The sequence below is a fragment of the Camelina sativa genome, chromosome 11, assembly GCF_000633955.1.
Source record: "Camelina sativa cultivar DH55 chromosome 11, Cs, whole genome shotgun sequence".
In the NCBI taxonomy this organism is placed as follows: domain Eukaryota; kingdom Viridiplantae; phylum Streptophyta; class Magnoliopsida; order Brassicales; family Brassicaceae; genus Camelina; species Camelina sativa.
In genome coordinates this window covers 35,215,416-35,235,281 of record NC_025695.1, presented here as the reverse complement: position 1 = coordinate 35,235,281, position 19,866 = coordinate 35,215,416, and the positions used below count along the sequence as shown (strand labels likewise).

The 19,866-nt window shown below is 32.7% G+C and overlaps 4 protein-coding genes across 7 annotated transcripts; 2 read left to right on the top strand and 2 right to left on the bottom strand.

The window, feature by feature from the left end:
• LOC104728649 (protein MIZU-KUSSEI 1-like) lies at positions 1,575-2,636 on the top strand. The gene has a single exon (XM_010447602.2). It carries the CDS (start codon positions 1,750-1,752, stop codon positions 2,464-2,466), a length of 717 nt encoding a protein of 238 aa, XP_010445904.1. The 5' UTR covers positions 1,575-1,749; the 3' UTR covers positions 2,467-2,636.
• LOC104725213 lies at positions 4,130-7,515 on the bottom strand. Of its 4 annotated transcripts, none has more exons than XM_010443830.2 (12): positions 7,228-7,514; positions 7,020-7,153; positions 6,597-6,680; positions 6,396-6,512; positions 6,099-6,321; positions 5,904-6,019; positions 5,498-5,817; positions 5,309-5,411; positions 5,172-5,228; positions 4,980-5,063; positions 4,751-4,867; positions 4,130-4,668 (listed from the first exon to the last, which is right to left on the bottom strand). In XM_010443830.2, exons 2-12 carry the CDS (start codon positions 7,125-7,127, stop codon positions 4,369-4,371), a joined length of 1,629 nt encoding a protein of 542 aa, XP_010442132.1. In that variant the 5' UTR covers positions 7,128-7,153; positions 7,228-7,514; the 3' UTR covers positions 4,130-4,368. The 4 variants fall into 4 exon arrangements, with proteins under 4 accessions (XP_010442132.1, XP_010442134.1, XP_010442133.1 ...); XM_010443832.2 differs by lacking the exon at positions 6,597-6,680 and adding an exon at positions 6,726-6,743 and having other exon boundaries at positions 4,369-4,668; positions 6,396-6,494; positions 7,228-7,515; XM_010443831.2 differs by having other exon boundaries at positions 4,369-4,668; positions 7,020-7,136.
• LOC104725211 (polyadenylate-binding protein RBP47C) lies at positions 11,184-14,266 on the bottom strand. The gene is made up of 6 exons (XM_010443829.2): positions 13,750-14,266; positions 12,350-12,818; positions 12,115-12,173; positions 11,893-12,023; positions 11,695-11,791; positions 11,184-11,573 (listed from the first exon to the last, which is right to left on the bottom strand). The coding sequence occupies exons 1-6, from the start codon at positions 14,119-14,121 to the stop codon at positions 11,403-11,405; spliced, it is 1,299 nt and encodes a 432-aa protein (XP_010442131.1). The 5' UTR covers positions 14,122-14,266; the 3' UTR covers positions 11,184-11,402.
• On the top strand, positions 19,160-19,842 carry LOC104728647 (B3 domain-containing protein At5g42700-like). The gene is made up of 3 exons (XM_019232354.1): positions 19,160-19,447; positions 19,530-19,640; positions 19,741-19,842. Exons 1-3 carry the CDS (start codon positions 19,313-19,315, stop codon positions 19,774-19,776), a joined length of 282 nt encoding a protein of 93 aa, XP_019087899.1. The 5' UTR covers positions 19,160-19,312; the 3' UTR covers positions 19,777-19,842.

Genomic DNA, 19,866 nt, shown 5'->3' with positions numbered 1-19,866 from the left:
ACAAATAAAACATAATTATTTTTGCAGTCAACAACATGTATAATGGGTTTTGAATCTTGATAGTACTAATAAAATGATGACACTAATACAAATCATGTATTATCAAATAGAATTTATTTTAAAATTGGAAATGGTGGTATATATGATTATTACAATGTCTAAGAAACTTGCTCATTAGTAATCATAAATTCCCATTTTGGTAATTTAGGTTGCCGATGAATGTCTTACGGAAGAAAAAGATGAATATGTTACGAAATAAACTTTTTCAGATTCCCAATATCAAACAAATTTTTAAAAAGTAATACTATTAAATCTCAGTTTTCTTAGTTTTTGTAATTTAATTTATAACATTTCTGTTGTACTAAGACCACTAGGTTTACTAGTTACTATTGTATAAAACTTCTTGTTTGAAACAATGCAAAATAAAAAAAATATTACTACTCGAAAAGTCTAATAAACTATACATATGTTCCCGGATCGTTTAGTACTCCTAAAACATTTCTGAATCGCATTATATTCGTCCCCATTTTCCTCCCCTCCCAACCAAAAGAAAAGAATAAAATTCAACGTAGGTCATCTTAAATAGGGCCGAAATATAGTTCGTTCCGACCATAGAAAAATCAAGACTCAAACCTAGATATGTAATAAGTCTCAAAAGAATAAGGTTTTCTGAACTAGTGTACTTATACGGACTGAACCCGACCAATCTCCAGGCAACCAACATATATAACCCCAAAATTCTTATTTTTTCATCAGTCGTCGAAATTCTTTTAACTGGGGTTAGAGTGTAAATTTTTAACTTATGTGTTATTTTTATTTTATTTTAACATTTGGTTTAGCTATAGTATGTTTGCAAAAGCGTATGATATCAAGCACATACCATTATTAAATTTAGAAGTTTATGAAGGTTTTATATTCAGAAAATAAGTACACATAATAACCGTCCCTTTGGAGACATCCGATAAAATTGAAAATATAGAAAGAAAATTAGCAAGGCTTTGCAAGAATTGAAAAATAATCCAAATTTATACCCCCTCCGTTTCAAAATATATGATGTTTTGAGTAAAAAAACTAATCATAAACAAGACTACATAATATAAAGTATTAAACTAATCTAAAAATTGCATAGAAACTTGAAAACATTCTATATTATAAAACAAAATAACTTCTCTAAAACATCCTATATTATGAAATGGAAGGAGTATTAGTAATACAAAAAAAAGTTAGCAATAACTTTTCATTAAAACATAGACTTGTGTGATACAACTGTTGGAAGCAGCGTTATGATGAGTTAGTAATTCGAATAACGTGTAATGTTTTTAATGTCCTAATAAGTTAAAATCCCATTAATTTTTATATACAAAACTTCGTTGTGATGATTATTATACATAGAAAATGTAGGTTTCTTAATTAACTACGCTATCTAGATTTACACATGTTTTAACTTTTCCCTTTTTGTTTGTAAATACAAAATTTGGATGTAAACGTAAAACGCCGAAACTAATGCTTAAAACATTCGAAACAAAATGTATTGTATGGCTTAGGTACACATGATTGTCTAAAATCATAAGCCAGAAAATAAGTAACAATGTGGAATAGTGGTTTCTCCTTTTTATCTTCACACATGTCTCCAAAAACCAATTTATTTTCTCTTATATATGCCTTTATATATATGTGGTGTCTCTTTATATGCCTAACCTTATATTCATCCACAAAACACACAATAAGAACAACAATAAGAGGTGAGCTATGCCGATCCGATCTAACCCCTTTTTCAATATGGATAGCTCGGCTGTGCTCTCACTCTTGCGGCACACAGGAAATTCCGTGGACTCTAAACATTCGAAGAAATCTTCTGGAAGCATCGGTGGTGGGGTTCTCAAAATGTTCAAGCTCATACCAATGCTATCATCTGGTTGCAAGATGGTTAACTTGTTAAGCCGAGGGCATCGAAGACCCTTACTTAAAGACTACGCAACTACGGGAACAATATTCGGGTTCCGCAAAGGAAGAGTCTTTCTTGCAATACAAGAAGATCCTCATTGCCTACCAATGTTCATCATTGAACTCCCGATGCTGACTTCAGCGCTCCAGAAGGAAATGGCCTCGGAGACTGTGAGGATAGCGTTAGAAAGCGAGACGAAGACATCGAGGAAGAAGGTGTTGGAGGAGTACGTGTGGGGGATTTACTGTAATGGCCGAAAGATCGGGTATTCGATTAGGAGAAAGAACATGAGTGAGGAGGAAACGTATGTGATTGATGCATTGAGAAGTGTTTCTATGGGAGCTGGAGTGTTACCATGCAAGAACCAATATGATCAAGAGACAGAAGGAGAAATGACTTCTATGAGAGCTCGATTCGATAGAGTGATTGGTTCTAAAGACTCTGAAGCATTGTATATGATCAACCCTGAAGGTAGTGGTCAGGGCACAGAGCTTAGTATCTACTTTCTCAGGTCTCATTAACTGTTTGTTACACTTTTCTTTTTGACGTCCTTTTTACTATGTTTTTAAATATAGTTACAAATGGTGATTAAAATTGTCAGAAATGTAATATCTCTACGAAATTAGTTGATGATTTTCTAAATGGGAACTTTTCCATTGAGCAATTATTAAAGTATGTAGAAAAAGGAAGTAGTTGATGAGAGCTTCCCTGTGGGTTGTGGACCATAGTTAAGGCTACGGCTAAGTCTTCATCCTTTTTCCATAGGTACCTCTCTCACGAAAAGGCTACAAAAAGCTAAAATATAAAAACACTTTTCTGGATAATTATATAGGAAAAGACATGAATGTTGATCATGATTTGTATCCTAATGGTTAATAATGGTGTAGTAGATGGGTTCAAACTTCAAACCGGTATATTTCCTGTTATTTTATGAAAAAAAATGAATATTCACTTGTATGATTTGTATCAACGAAGAGTTAGACATATTTATAAAACTTGATAAATACGTAACAAAGAAACTTACACCGACATTCACACTAATTTTAAATCTTCTAGAAGACGAGGTATTTAGTAATCTAGATCTAGTACACGTTATTTAACATACAATACAATATAGCCGTATGCTTAACTATTTACGTATACTTTTTATCAATAACTTATTTGTACATGTTTCATTACATCCTATACTTTTTATTATGTCACTATCAGATAAACTAGACAAATTAATGACGTTAGTTATAAGTACAAATCGGGGGTTAAAATAGCATTTCACCCTGTTTAGCCAATGCGGTAACAGAACGGCCCATATAAGCAAGGTCATTTCACTGCGTGCGAGATGTGCGACGGTATGAGCTCCAATGATAAATGAAGGCTAATACTGTACTTTTTTCACGTGAGAAAAGAGAAGAAAATATAGAAAAATTAAAACATTACTTCTTTAAGTTAAATTTCACAAATTTAAAATAGCATATATTTCTTGTTTTTCTATGTTGACATCTACTTGATAATAAAGATGTCTACTTACGCCACATAATTATAGTACTAATATTTTGAAGTCTATATAATTATCTAACGAGTTATATATTGATGTATGTTGTATAAGTGTTTTACTCCACTCCGTTTAATCCAGCTTAAACGAAAAATACACCGAATATTTGTGAACTTGACCCAAAAGATGCCGAGTTACTGACCTAACAAAGAGAAAAGATGAGATCGAATCCAAGAGATTATACAACAAATCGTAAAAAGAACATATTATCCCCTTACAAATATGGAAATCAAACATATGTTAGAATGACTATCTCTTCATATATAAATAGAGAGACGCCTCTTTGAAGATCAGGGGAATCTCTCATGGAGAATTTGACGAAGACCTAAACACCTATTTGGTAACATAAACTACGAATGGTTTGAGACGTAGACAACCTCCACAATTTCGAGAAAAAAACTTAAACTTACTCTCAAGATTGTTAGAATGTTCTTATAATCAGCTTAAGTCATCATTAAAGAAATTCGCTTTCTTGATTCCCTTGTTAAATTCCGTAAATCAATTAGTGTATGTGCTGTACTCGCACATATGTAAATACCAAATGAATATATTTTCATAAGCTCATGCAAAAACTAATTATCATGCATGTTACAATTTGACTCATATCACAAGTTGGTACAATTTTGCTTTTAAAAAATAACAACTCATACAATTTCCATTTACTTAATTACTTTTTCATTTCTTGCCATCTATCTAACTAGCTTACAAATGATGTGGGTTGGAAACGAGCACAAAACTAAACCGAACACTATAATTTCTATTTCTCCTTATTTGTTGAACCGAACACTATAATGATGTACATTTTCTGTTGACGTAAACAAGAATCTAAAGACTACTTAAAGAGAGAAAACACCCCCTTAAGAAATAAATATTTTCAGATGGCAAAAAGGTATCTAAAAGTGAAGTCATAAGAGACAATATGGACAAGAGTAGAAGGGGGCTGAGAAATCCCTTGCTGAAGACAGTTGAGAGCATCTTTTCTCAACTCAGTAGGCAACTGAAGGCAAATCCAATCAAGCAATGATCCAGTGTCCTTTGCAAAGTCGTGACTATACCAATCCATCAGTTTTGGTATCCCCATTTTCGCCACGGATATCCCCACCGATGCTTCCAAATACTCTCTTTTCGCCACCTCTAATTCATCCTCTACTTTACCAGCAGTGTACACCCGTACCTTCATTACATGTCACCTCAGTCGTCATTTAGTTTTGGAACATATTAAGAAGTATAGTAATATGATAGAAACATATACTTACAGCGGGTGAGGACCAACTACCACATGAGAGAGCAAATGTTACAAGTGGCTCTGACAATTCCAATCCAAATTTACTCCTCGCTGCCATTTCATTTTTCTTTGAACTCTTAGGGGAAATCTGGTAGGTCAAGCCAAGAAAAGTATAAGCAAAAACATCACTAATAGATTATTATAATAATGACAACGCTCTAGCTAGAGAAAGGAAAGGGACCAGCGAACAAAGAGTTTACATATTTTGAGTGGTAAGGTAAGCGTAGGATGAAGTGTTCGATCGTGAATGCGTTGAGAGAGTGGCCTCCCACATTTATAGTCGCCTACAAGCACAAGGGACCATCTCAATTAGAAACACTGATCATTTACAAATCATTTTTGTTTTGTTATCTTATCATTTTCCATGTAGAAAATTATAATCTTAGGCATACCTTTCGCATTAGTGCCACCATATCAGGGCTCTCTGGTATTCCATGTTCAAGGAAACCCTAATGTTTCAATAATGTAATACTTAGTTAAATAACCTCAAGATAATACTTAGTTAACTACCACATTGGTTAGTGCTTACATTCATCATGCAGCTGTTATAAACGTTAATCCAGAAAGCTAACTTCTCCTGCTGATGATTAAGTTTCTGCAAGTTGACTGAAGAAAGTCTTCCAAGCAAACGTCTGAAAAGAAAAAAGAATTGATGAACACACGCAAAATCAACTAAAAACTTTCATTTTTAAAGTAGGATTTTTCAAACCGTGCTTACTTCAGTTGGCGGATAAGAAACAAAGAGGAACTTGACGACGTTATTCTATTTCGTTTTACTGAAGCTGCCTCAACATCATTAAAATACTTATATGGACCAATATCTCTTCTTTTAAAGCTGGTGCAAGTTCCATAAGGATCCCTGAATGTAGTATCTTTATTGTTTTCTTGAGATTTTGTAACAGCTGCGGCTTTCTTTACCATTCTCATGAAAATGTTGGACAAACACTTAACAAGATCCTCCGAAATTTTATTTGGATCGTCAGCGCCACCATAATACCTCGTCTCTGCACTTGTTTTGCTATGCCTATGACTTTCATGCTGTATTCATGCAAGTAAACTGAAATCTTTATTTGCAAATAAGAAAAAAACAATGCAAAGATGGAGACTATTGTTATGTATGTTACCTCTAGTTTCTGAGCATCTAAACTCTTATTCAATTGTGTATAAGCAGCTGACATAATCTTCACCGGTGTTTTGATAGAATTAGCACTCAACTTGTTCTCTTTACCCCTACGCCTCTCTGAAAAGAAAACACTAGCATCATCATATATCAATCTAAATTACACCAAGACACCTGACGTAGAACCCTATTAGCTTACCTGAAACAGAACACGGTTCCCGCGAAAGAGTAGCATTACTGGAAGCTGACTTGGATTTGTTCTGCCAATGCTTAGGCAAATCAGCCGAGCATTTTAAGTTTGCTATCAGTGAAGATGTAGAAGCTCCTTCTTGATACAATTCTTGTCTACAATGCACAATATGTTCTTCTAACCGAACCATTTCCTCTTCGAGTACAGCCACTTCTGCAAGTAACTCCAAGACCTACAAGAATAAAACCAAAAATCAAGATTTAGCTGGAAAAGAAATTCACCGAGCTATGTTTGTGAGTTACTAACCGGTGGAGGTAGAAACGGAGGAAGACGAGGAAGTGCTCCAAGAGGTCTGTTAAATGCTCTTTCCATTGCTCGGTGAATGTTCTCTTCAAGTCTCAGCTTCTTCCTCAGCTTTTCAACCTTTAAAAACCAAAAGAAAATCTATAAACTGAGTGTGTTGACTGATCATAACTGAAAACAAAAACACCCGAAAAAAGCGGTTACATCTTGTTGCAGAGCAATTATCTTCTCTTGATTTAAAGCCTTTCGGTTTACAACACTATTTTCACCACCTTTCAATTTCTTCCCCTGCATCAATTATTCAAGCTCATGGTCAGACCAATTTCACAGCATACTAATGGATCTAACTTTCTTGATATCCAACAATCTCAAAACAAAAGAAGACATAAAACCTTCAGAAAAAATTTGAAAATTCTTTAATATAAAAATGAAAAGTCCACGGAGATTGCATAGGATTCCATAGAAGAAGAACCTCAAGAACTTCATTGTTCCAAGATTCACTTTCAAGATCATAACAATAACAAAACAAAAATCTATATTCGCGTTTTGTTTGAATCTAACAATTGAATTACACCAAGAGGACAAAAAAAAAAAATTGGATCAAAACGATTGAGATTCCTCACTCACAATTTTCGTATTTGCAGATGAGTGATTTGTTCGGCCTCTTGTATAACTACTACTACTACTAGTACTACTGCTACTGTTGTTGCTGCTGCTGGTGCTACTCATCATCATCTTCGTCTCCTAATAAAAAAAAAATTCTGTAGAATCCAAAATTCAAACAAATTAATCACAGAGATAGGAGAAAGAACATTAAACCACAATTCAAAATTACCTTATGAAGAAGAAATCGTAAATTACGGGTTTCGGATCAGCGAGGTAGTGTGATGATGATCATTCTGAATTTGAAAAGTTTTAAAATTACAGAATGGTACAGCTGGAACGTTGAATCACCTTTGTTATGTAGAGAGAAGTGTATAAATAATTTTTTAGATGGAGACAAAGACCAGACGATGAAGATTTGGTGATGTTTCGTCTTCAGCTTCGGTGAGGTTTTTTTCCTGATTTGTTTATTATGAGAGCCCAAAAATAAAATAAGTGAGGGATATCGAAAGGAGCGGTGAATGAAACGGTCGGTCATCTTCATTTTTTTTATTGTTAAATTGTTTTCTTGTCCTTATGAAATGACATCTTTAAATTGATTTTTATGACTAAAAATACTTTTTTTTCCCTCTACTTAAGAAGTTGAGAGCTAGATTAACGTTGAGATGAGAATAAATTGATTTAGGGGAACTTATATGCTGGATTTTATTTCAAAATATGTGGAATCAATTATGAAATGAAGATAAAGTTGTAAAATGGAGTAACATTTTTTGTTATAAACAAAAGCAAATTATCCTCTATGTAATAAAACGACAGTACACGATTTTTTTTAGATTATATAATATGAGTTATAAGATTAATTATTTGATTATTTGATAGGTTATAGGCTATATGGTTTGTAATCATTAGCTAAATCTCGATTTCAGATCCTCTTTAAAAAGAATATTCAAAAAAATAAAATAAAATCTTCACAGAATATTTAATTAACTATATATAGACAAAAAATCTCAAAATTAATCACTCTTCTATGTATTAAAAGTGATTTTCGATTATACTAATAACTATATATCAAAATAACAGAATAACGTTTATTATGATTGATTTTACAAATTTCAAAAAATTTATGCTAATCCGCAGAACAATCATAAGAAATCTCAAAAAAAATTTAAGTCCTCATATTTAGCATATGATGTTATTACATAATATTTTATTCACAACAATTTTCAAAAACAATCACATAAATTATATTTTATATAAAAATTACAATATTTTGTTCAAAAAAATTATAATATAAATAAAAAGAATTTCAACCCGTACACTACCACGGATCCTAATCTAGTTATGTAAATACTATGCAATACCAATAAAATAATAAAAAATTCTTGGATTCACCCCTAGGGGTGAACCTCTTTTATTCACCCCCTATTAATTAACCAATCAAAATACAACAAAACGCCATGTCATATCATATTTCTAAAATAAATCAAAATTAAAATAAAAAAAGACAAAACAAATTTAGGAAACAAATTCTGTAGATTTTTAAATAAGGAAATTATGTCGGTTTGGTTTATAAAGGAATGATTAGAGTGTAGTTTTTATAATTAAACAAAATTATATGTCGGTTTGGGTTTACAAAATAGTGATTTGGTTTATATTTTACAATTAAACGAAATTATATGTCGGTTTGGGTTTACAAAATAGTTGTTAGGGTTTAGATTTTATAATTAAACAAAATTATATGTCGGTTTGGGTTTACAAAATAGTGGTTAATGTTTAGGGTTTAGACTTTATAATTAAACAAAATTTTATGTCGGTTTGGGTTTACAAAAGAGTGGTTAGGATTTAGGGTTTAGATTTTACAATCAAAAAAATTTATATGTCGGTTTGGGTTTATAAAATAGTGGTTAGGGTTTAAATTTTATAATTAAAGAAAATTATATGTCGGTTTGGGTTTATAAAAGAGTAGTTAGGGTTTAGATTTTACAATTAAACAAAATTATATTTCAATTTGGGTTTATAAAAAAGTGGTTAGGATTTAAATTACACAATTAAACAAAATTATATCTCGGTTTGGGTTTATAAAAATGTAATTTGGATTTAGATGTTATAATTAAAAACTATAATATAATGTTTATAATTAAAATTGAATTATAAACCGATTTTGTTTATTTAATTAATAATTTGTTTCTTAAAATAATTGGGGGTGAACAAGAGAGGTTCACCCCAAGAATTGTCCATAAAATAATTATGGGTTGATTGGTAGGTAATCACATTTTCATTAAGGCGATTAGGAGATTATTGGCTGTTAAAGAAAAAGAAACTAGTATTATAATTGGTAACTACATATTCTCTTATACACGTTACCATTGCCTTTTTAGAAAAGTAATATTGTAAAGGTAATTGTTTTAAATTACATTTATGGTTTGATAATCACAGTTTTGTTGATTTGACCCCCGAAATAAAGAAACAAAAATCGCTGTGTCAAAGTGATTATGAGATTTTTTGGCCGTTACGTAAATAGATAATGACAAAAGAAAAGTCGATGTGGATTAATGGTTTAGCTTAAAGTCAATCTCTTGGTAGAATAAATTTGAAACTGGTTTGGGATGAACTAACCGGCAAAAGAGAGAGTAAGGTGTTTGAGGTGTTAAGATGAAGTGAACACAACAATGGTTGAACACGACTTGACACAATTATAAGACACATGTGTGACGTGGAGAACAAAAGGGAAGCACACAAAAAGAGGGAAGCATCATCATATATGGAAACCGCCGCTAGAAGCTTTAGTCATGCGAACATTTTTTTTGTTTTTTGTTAATAGGATCATTAAATACAATCTCCACAATATTATTTTCTCATCGTTAAAACGTAAAACTAGTTCCAAATTCTTGACTATTACAATTTACATAAGCTTCTGTTCTGTTGACTTGTCTCTTTTGAAAGTTATGTTCATACCATAACAACACCTCAAATAAGATCTTTTGTTTTAGATACTGATGATTGATACCACAACTATACTATACATTTCTACCTAATCGGGCAGTTTCCTTTTGGCTTAAAGAATCTTCCACTAAATGTTACTTTTTTCTCTATTGAATATAATTATGAACTGAGATGTTGGTAATCTAACTACTATATACACCACATGCACTATAAATTAAAATACTAGTACAGAAAATAATGAGGAGGGGTGGTGTGGGCATGTGTTTCAACCATCATGAGTGAACGTGGTGCGGTGGATTTAAACCTTTTCGTTTCTTCTGCTTTTTTGTGTGTCGTTAAAACAAATCTTATGTGTCAATTTTATTTTATGGATACAATTGATATTTATGTTAGGAACATGGATCGGTGTGTGTATTATCTCGATCGTCATCACAAGATAAGATCTTGACCAAGCACTGATAACAACGACCAATTTATTTATGCAAAGTTTGTTTAATTAATATATGTTCAATTTAATGTTTTAGCTAAAGAAACATTCTAACTTATGTTTTTACAACTCTGTATTAGTCAGAAGTGGATCATTGCTTTATCATTCTTGCACACAAAAACATTTCTGAACAAAGCTCAGTGGTCAAAACACTAGCACATTCTCAAAGAAGCTGCCCCTTCGTTCTAAGCGATTCTCGTATTGAGATTTATACAACGATTGTAGTAGATGGTTTGCTGTTATGGATGTCTTTCTTAAGTAGCTATAGAGATGTTTGTATTTTTCCTCATGCTTAATGTTGTATGTCGTCGGAACTCGGAAGTGTCAGACATGAGAGATGAGACCTTCGTATCTGATCGCCATGAGATCGTGAGAAAGCTTCACATTAGGATCTGGTTATAGTCTGCATCTTATGGTAGAAGAGAATAAAGAGGATACGGTTCTGAAACCTAACATTTGGTGCAGTAGGCTACACAGGTTTTCAGGAAATGTCTGGCGCTTATATGTTTTTAGGATATATGAAACCCCATCCATGTTGGCTTCAAAGACAACACTTCTGAGTTCTGAATCAACTCACGATTTACAGTAAGTAGTAAATGGGTGTCTTCACTTACCTTGTCGTGTTTGGTGTTATGTTGAGTTTTTTTTGGTTATCACTTAAAGCCTAATGATAAACTAATTTCAAGACTATTCTAACTCACTAGTATGAGAAACCACATATAAAAAGCAGGACTTATCAAATCCCCAAACCACAACTAAATCATCGACCACTTAAAGTTCCATAATATAAGAAGCATCTGAGAATCAAATTGAATAAATCAATCCAATCAAAATCCCTAAATAAAAATTAAGTAGCACTATGGTTTTATCAAAATTCATTGCCTAGGGAGCTAAACCAAGGAGAGAGGATAGAGAGAGAGAAGAAGAAAGACAATTCTTGTTGTCTTCATACCTACTAACTTCTTTTATTGTTCTTCTCAGCTTACTTGTTGTTGCTGATGACCACCGTAAACCGGATAACCTCCATAAGGTGCAGCAGCATACATTCTCTGGTCAACATGTGGCGGTACCATGTATCCATAACCATTGTAAAATTGTCCTCCATAGTATGGGTGGTCAACCCAATGCTCTGCATACTCACCTCTAGGCTGAAAAAGCACCAATACATCTTTGGTCAGAGATTTTGAAACTACGTCGGATCATATAAACCAAACCAGAAATGACTAAACCAAACAATGTAAATAGTAACACAGGATATAGAAGAGTTACCTGTTTATTGCCAGTATTATGACCCCAAGAAAGGCGAACAGTTTGTTTACCAATCAGAGACCCATTTAATTTCTCTAAAGCCTCCTCTGCATTTTCTCTGCAACAAAATGTCAAGTACCAATATCAAAACGGGTGACATGTCAAGGAATAGAGAGTCAACATCCACATTCATAGCTTCAGTGCTGCATAAATGTTTACCTGTTCACAAACTGAATGAATCCACATCCTCTGCCAATAGGTATCTTGACAGAGACTATATCACCAAAAGCAGTAAAAGGTTGTCTAAGATCTTCGTCTGTGACACTAGAATCAAGTCCTCCAACAAATATCTGCAATATAAACATGCAAGGATAAAGATCATACCCATCTTTCCACAGTCACAACCAAGACAAAACAGGGAAACCAAGGAAAAATAATTACTGTTGTGTTCAATGATTCACCATCATGTCGGGGCAAGCCACCATTCGACATATACCCACCTGCAAAGTCCAAACAAATATTAAGAGACTGGAAAGGTACTGGAAGTAACAAGAACATGTTCCTCACAAGTCACAAGCAATTGTTGATTAAAGATGAAATGCAAGTACTCAGGACACAACCATTAGATATAAAACACATGGTTTGGTAAGGAAAGATAAAAGATCAGACAATATACCTTGGTGGTGATAACCACTTGGCTTCCTAGGGGTTGCAGGACCAATTCGCATAGCGCGGCTAGAACATTTCACGCCATTCATCTCCAACATAGCTTTGCTCCTCTCACTATCATCTCCAAATCTCACAAAGCCATAACCCTTTGATCGACCAGAGATGCCATCTATGACAACTTTTGCATTCTTGACAGATGGATATTTCTCAGAAAATAGTTTTTCCAACAAAGTATCAGTGACTTCTGGCGCTAAGTCTCCCACAAAAATCGAGAGATCAGGACCACTCTCTAAACGCTTTTCACCGGTGCTAAAACTAGCCCAGTTTAAACGGAAAGGTTGCTCGGCATTTATCATAGTTTCACCATTGAATTCCTGCAACACCTTCTCCGCAACATCGTGGGAAACAAACTCCACAAACCCATAGCCTTCAGATGAACCATTGTGCTTATTGCGGATAACCTTAACCGACGAAATCTACATCATAAAAAAGAGGATCAATGTAAAATAACCAAAAAAACATGCTTCAAGTGATAACATTACAGATTAAAGAATGAAAATGAACTCGATTTCTGTGACACCTAAAACCATTCACTGGACAGTTTCAGGCTTAATATACTTCACATTAGCAAAAACAAAGAGTCATACTTATGCTGACACACAGGACAACAGGTGGAAGTCTAACAAAGCTACCAAAACATCAAACTTGCATAAGTCAAACACATCAAAAAGAAGATTTGATTAGCATATTACACTCAGACAAATTTAGAAAGGAAGATAGACTCGAGTACTGTGACACCATAATAGGCCATTCACTGGGCACTTTCAATATATTAGTATACATTACAGCAGCAAAAACCTTCAAAGATAAATACTTTTGATGCTGACAAAGATAAACAGGAAAACTGGTAGAAGCAACCAAGCTTTAACAACATTGTATTCTAAAAAAAGCTACAAAAAACATCAAAATTGCAAAAGTCAACACATCAAAACGAACACTTGAATAACATATCAGACTCAGACAAATACTGTGACACCATAGATACTTTCATGAAAACAAATTCATTAAAGAATCATACTTTATCCTGAGAAATTAGACAACTTTAGCAAACCAAGATACACCAAACAACTAGTGGTAGCAACCAAACTTTACTAACATCAATATTGCAAAAGTCAACACATAAAAACCAAAACTTTAGATAGCTTTCGTAACAGAGGGTTTTGGGAAGGTAAGTAAATAAAGAACCAGACCTGGCCGACAGAGAAAACACATCAAGATACACTAAACAACTAGTGCAAGCAACCAAACATTACTAAGATCAATATTACAAAAGTCAAAAGACATAAAAACCAAAACTTTGAACAACTTTAGTAACAGAGTCGAGAGAGAGAAAGAGTGAAACCAGACCTCTCCAGAAGAAGAAAAGGCAGAATTAAGATAATTCTCATCCATCCAATAAAGCAAATCACCAACCCAAATAGTCTTATTCTCAGTATTCGAAGCATTCTGATGCTTGTTACCACGAGACTGATGGTAGTGGTGATGGTGCGGGTGATAAAACGGATGATGAGGGTGAAGATGATGATGATGATAAGGAGGATAAGGTGGTGGAGCATACATCATGTGATGTGGCATTACCATAGGAGAAGGGTACCTCATCCCTTTCCATTGTGGTTGTTGTGGTGCTGGCGGCGGCGGCGATGTTGTTACCCGTTGGTTCTCGTCATCAACCACCGTGGTTGTTTCTGGAGATTGAACCTTGGTGGTGGTGTCTGCCATTATTGTCGTGGTTTCGTGTGGTTGGAATTAGTGGCGGAATTAGGGGTTTTTTTTTGCTACATATGTTTCAATGCAAAAGTGCAAAGACGAGGCTTTGATACTCTTGTGTTGCCCTAGTTAGGTTTTTTATGACTTGGTTTGTGTATGTAAAACCATTAGGGATTTGATTGATGATTCACCTTTTGTTTAATCTTGGTCGTGCGATTAGATTCCACGCACGTTCTATTTCCACTTTTTACGCGCTCACTCGCCCTCAAGATTGATACTATTGCTGTTTTGTAGTGTGTATCCTAATTCCTAAGTGCTACCGGTTTTGTTTGATTATTATTCGGTTTAGATTAGGCTAGTTTAGAAATTAGAATTGGTAAGTACCACTTAGTATGATAGCCCAAGTAACCTCTAACCAAGTTTTTTTTTTGTCAGCCAACATTTCTATTGTAAAGGGGTATAAATACATCAGTTTTACAACATTAACAAATCCAAGAGATAACCATAGGAGAATTCTTAATTCTAGCCTATATCAGCCAATACATTACAATTTCTATCAACATATCTAAACTGATGTAGACTATCACTCAAAGTAAGTATGTCCTCCAAGTATCTATGATCTACTGCAATATCTTCCAGTGGACGGTCTTGTTTTTGAACCTTTTCCAAATATGTATATATAACATTTGAGTCTTCACATAAGGTAACTGGATGGTAGTCAAGATGCTTGATCTGAAGGAGTGCTTCCCTAAGTGCAATAGCTTCGGCTTCAAGAGCTGAGCTGGTGGGTTCAACTGATGAAAATCCCTACAGGATACATTTGCCTTGAGCATTATGCAGAGTCCATCCGATTCCAGCTTTGCTATTATTGTTGAGCCATGATCCATCTGTATACCAGCAAAATGAATTGGTTTGGTTTAAGCCAATATATTTAGTGGAAACATGACTCTTTTCTTTCTCCCTGCTTGCTTCTACGTGAAGCCTTGAACCGCTATTAGCCTCCCTCCATACTTTACGATCCATGAGGGCTTTATTTATAATATTTGGGATTGCCCATCTTTTGTTATTATACAGAAGATCATTGCATGCTTTCCAGATTTGCGAGCCAATGAACGGGAAAATGTAATCTTTCGGTGAATCCTCATCTTTATGAGAAAGCAACCTTTGAATGAACTCAACAAGAGAGCAGATAGAATCAAACTGATATGGGTTAATGGGAACTAATGAAAGCTCCCATATTTCTCTTGCTATTTTTGCACTGGAAAAGAAGGTGGATAATAGATTCTTGTGCTTCACCACATAGATTGCAGTCTCTTAGAACCTTAATGCGTCTTGATGCTAATGTCTCAGCAACTGGAAGAGCATTATGGAGAGCTCTCCACCAAAATTTTTTTTATCTTCGGTGGATTATTTAAAGACCACAAAGAGCTCCATACTTTTTTAACCATTGGATAAGCTTATGAGCTTATTTTTGTAAGTTGGTGGTAACCCGACCTTACATTGTAATGTTCATTCTTTGTAATGATCAAAGTTAGAGTGTCATGTACCTTAGAGATGTGCGGTCTGATCTTCCAAATGTGATTGATGTCTTCTGGATGTATTAAATCCTGAAGTCTCTCTGAACTCCATTGTGATGAGTTAGGTTTCATGAGATCTGCCACTTTTAGAGAGTTGAGATCTTGTTGGTGTTGGTGTACACTCCTAGTTGGGCAAGGAGGATTGTCAATCCATTGATCGCGCCATATCTTAACAATATTGCCATCCCCTATTCTCCACTTTAATCCTTTCTTAATAAGTTGTATACCTTGGTAAAAACTTCTCCAGGCGTGGCTAGGACGATGTCCAAAATTTGCATCCATCAATTCAGATTTTGAGAAATACTTTGCTTGGAGGACTCGTCTAAGGAGAGATTGTGGTTCTTGGAGCATCCTCCAAGCCTGTTTCGCCAGCAAAGCAATATTAAAGTGATGAAAATCTTTTAAACCCAATCCTCCGTATTGATTTGGCCTGGTCATCTTACTCCATGCAACCCAACGTATCTTATGTTTGTCTTTAGCTCTAGACCACCAAAACTTCCGTATTTGTCTTGTAAGATGAGTGGTAATTTTTTTATGTAGCAAAAAACAGGACATTGTATAAGTAAGTAGGGAAGTAGCAATAACTTTGATCAACACTTCTTTTCCTCCTGGTGACAAAAACTTAGAATACCAACTATTCAGTTCTCTAAGAATACCAAACACATTACTTTTATCTTTAACCAAGTTTAGTTTTCGGTTTTTGTTCAATTTCTTTTTTATGGTTTTCGGTTCTATCAAAAGTAGAAATCAGTTTAAACTTTAAGCTATTTGTAATTTGGTTTAGTTTTGGTTTCATTTAATAAAATTTGGTTTGGTATGATTGGTCTTCAATTTACACTTGATTTATTTTAGTAATGGTAAGTTCAAATTATCTTAGGGACTGTTATTGGAGAAGTGATTTCTAAATCCATATACAATTGAATAACATATGATTTTTGTTTGGATTTTCAAATCCATTAAAATCATAGAACCAATAACCCCCTCTTAGATTCTTAGTTGGTAGTTCACGTGATCACGATGACATGTACTACGTCCATCCATTAATATATTTTAATTAAAAACACACATAAAACTAAAACAACTTTCAAAAAAATTAAGATTATCATAAGGAAATTATATAATTTTATTATTATAAGAAAATAATAAAGTATATTGCTAATTCTAAAAGAAAAAAAAGTATTTTATCTTAAAAAAATTTCTTAAAAAATATAGAGAATTGTTAGAAATATCCTTTCGTAGATACTCTTTTTTAAAAATATTTTTTTGGTCATTTTCATTTTTCCCCCTCTTATACATAAGTAGATTATGATGCGCACGATGTGCGGGATTTAAAATAATTTAATAAAATTAAAATTTGTAATAATATAGAAATAGTTTTATAAAGAGAAACATATTTTCCGAAAATAAATAGATAAATATTTTTCGTGAGAGAGAGGTTTTAACTTTAATACACTAATTTATATTTTTATATTTTATAATTATTATTACAATTCTTACAATAAACTAAAGCTAAATAATCGACCTCCAAAATATTTTTCAAACATTATCTATTACGAATATTATTATTGTCAAATTTCAAAAACGTTCAACAATTTATTCACAAAAGATTTTTCATGAAATCAAAAGATCAAAGCGTCATCTTATTAGCATACATGTACATTTTTACTCTACGTTTTACCACTAATAATGTGTTATTTCACCCTAAAATATTTTACTGTTAAAATATTTTTTTTATCACCACCTATAAAATGTATATGTGAACAAATTAAACCATTTTTTGTCTCTTTACTTTCAATTTGACGTAGTTTCTTTTCACCATTAAAATTTGTAGTGACATTTTGTTTAACCACTGGAATTGTTTACTCAATAAATATTTTGGATGAAAAAATAGGAAAACATATCTACACGATTGCAATGAATTAATGACCAATCCAATAAAATTTGAAAAATTAAAAGACAGTTCAAAAAATAAAAATTATAACCAAGATGATATATGAGTCTTAGATAATTTATAGATATAAAATATAAATATAAATAAAAAATCTAAAAATACGACTACATAAGAAATTTAAAATATTTATTTTAAAAGGAATAAATAAATAAATATCTTACATATCTTTAACTGAAAAATAAAAAAGAAAGTCAAAATAATCTACAAATTTTATTTTATAATATCACAAATTTCTAATAAGAAAATCAAATTTAACTAAATAATATAACTAAAATCTGAAAATGCTACAACATAATTAAATTAGAATACTAAAAAGAATGAATAAACAAATATTGATAGTACTTAGATTCGTCATCCAAAATTATTTAAGACAATTAGAATAAAAGTCCTTACCATCGTCGAAGTTGCGAAGTTGTAATTTGGGAACCCTGTATTTTGGTAAAATATATTAGACAATGAAATCATTAAAAAATTTAAAATAATATGATGTTTATTATTCATAGATGTGAAAATAGTCAGATAGGTGGAAGTAGTCGAAGATATATGTGTAGCATTATATAAATATTGTACTTACACATTGATTTAGTTTGTTTACCCATATATGAAGCATAGTTAAATTCAGCCATAAATGAGGTGCAAATTCGATCATAGCAATCTGATCATCACTCATGATACCCCTTTTTTTTTTGCTAGCAAGGTTTTTTGATCTTGCATGGTTCGTATTTGTCTCATTCTTGTTCAAAATATTATAGCGTACTTAAGGTTTTGATTTGATATGAGATAACACTTAATATATATCTTTATATAATAAGACATATGCTTTATTTATTTACCGTGATAGGTAAATATTTCCTTTTTGCTTTTGGATTAGTTTTTTTTGGTAAATATTTTTATAATTTCTTTTTTTTTCTAGCGATTAACTTAGACATATGTCCAAATCTAAAATCGTTAATTTGACACATATCACTATCATGTTAAGCAGTAATCTGGACATGTGTCAACATCTTATCGATACAATTGGCACATGTCTGTCACGATCTCGTTAATGAGTAACTTTGACATCAAGCTTTATATAATAAGATTACAATATGTTAAATTATTTTTTTTTTTAAAGTTTTTAGATTTAGATTTTCTATTTTATTTTTTTGGTATAATTTTGAAGGTATGATTTAGTATTTGGAGTTTAGGTTTAAAATTTAGTCATTTTGTATATAAAAAGGGTATAAAAGATGTTTTTTTTGCAAATGTCCCTTATAATTTTACGTAAAATGGATATTTTCATCACTATAATTCTGAAAATATTTTTTTAAAATAAATTGATGATAACACTAGTCTTAAATTAATTATTTTGAAATCAAGTGAAGTAACATTTTTTTTTTCCTTGAAATTTGGTTGTAGATACTATTGGGTTTATTTTATCTCTAAAGACAATTGTTCCTCAGTCCATAGCCCACTATAAGGCCCAAATATTTGTTTTGTTTTGGTAGAATCATTCTTTTGACTCTTCATTTTTTTTATGGAACTCAACTCAGTACTCAGTAGTCAGTAGTACCCACAAATTCAAATCACTGAGCTCCGAACGGTCAGTTAGGGGGTTTTGCTTCATTTCAGAGAATAGGAAAACAAAAACAAAAAAACAGAGTTGAGCTTCTCTCTGAAGAAGAAAACCCCAAAAATGGTGGTCGCGAAACAATCGAACTACGAAGAGTTTCGTCTGAAAAGAGTGGAAGAGAACAAGAAACGAATGGAAGCTCTGAATCTTCCAAAACTCTGTCAAAATCTCAATCCAACTTCTCTCAAGACTTCCCCAGTTTTGAATCCTTTCTCTTCTCTCTACTCTGTTCACACAATCATAGATCGTATCGATTTAAAGTCTTTTGTGTTGTTGACAGATGAAGAAGAGATGTATTCCTCGGACACCAGAGAAGGCTGAGAAGCAGATGGTGATTGTTCGTCGATCTAGCCGTCTCTCTAATTCTTCTTATACTCCTGTTTACAGAGAAGCAAGTCTTCTTGATTCTTGTTTTTTTTTTTTTTCTTTTTCTTGATTTTTAGGGTTTTAGCTCGTTTTATAAAATTGGGTGTTTTTTTTTGTTTTTGCAGGTTGATCTCCAACGAGTTCTGAATCGCAGAAGGTGAAATTGCTTAAAGATCTGATCTTTTTCATCTCTAAAGATCTTATCTTTTTGAAATTGTACAACTTGATTTGGGTTTTTTTTTTTTTTTTTT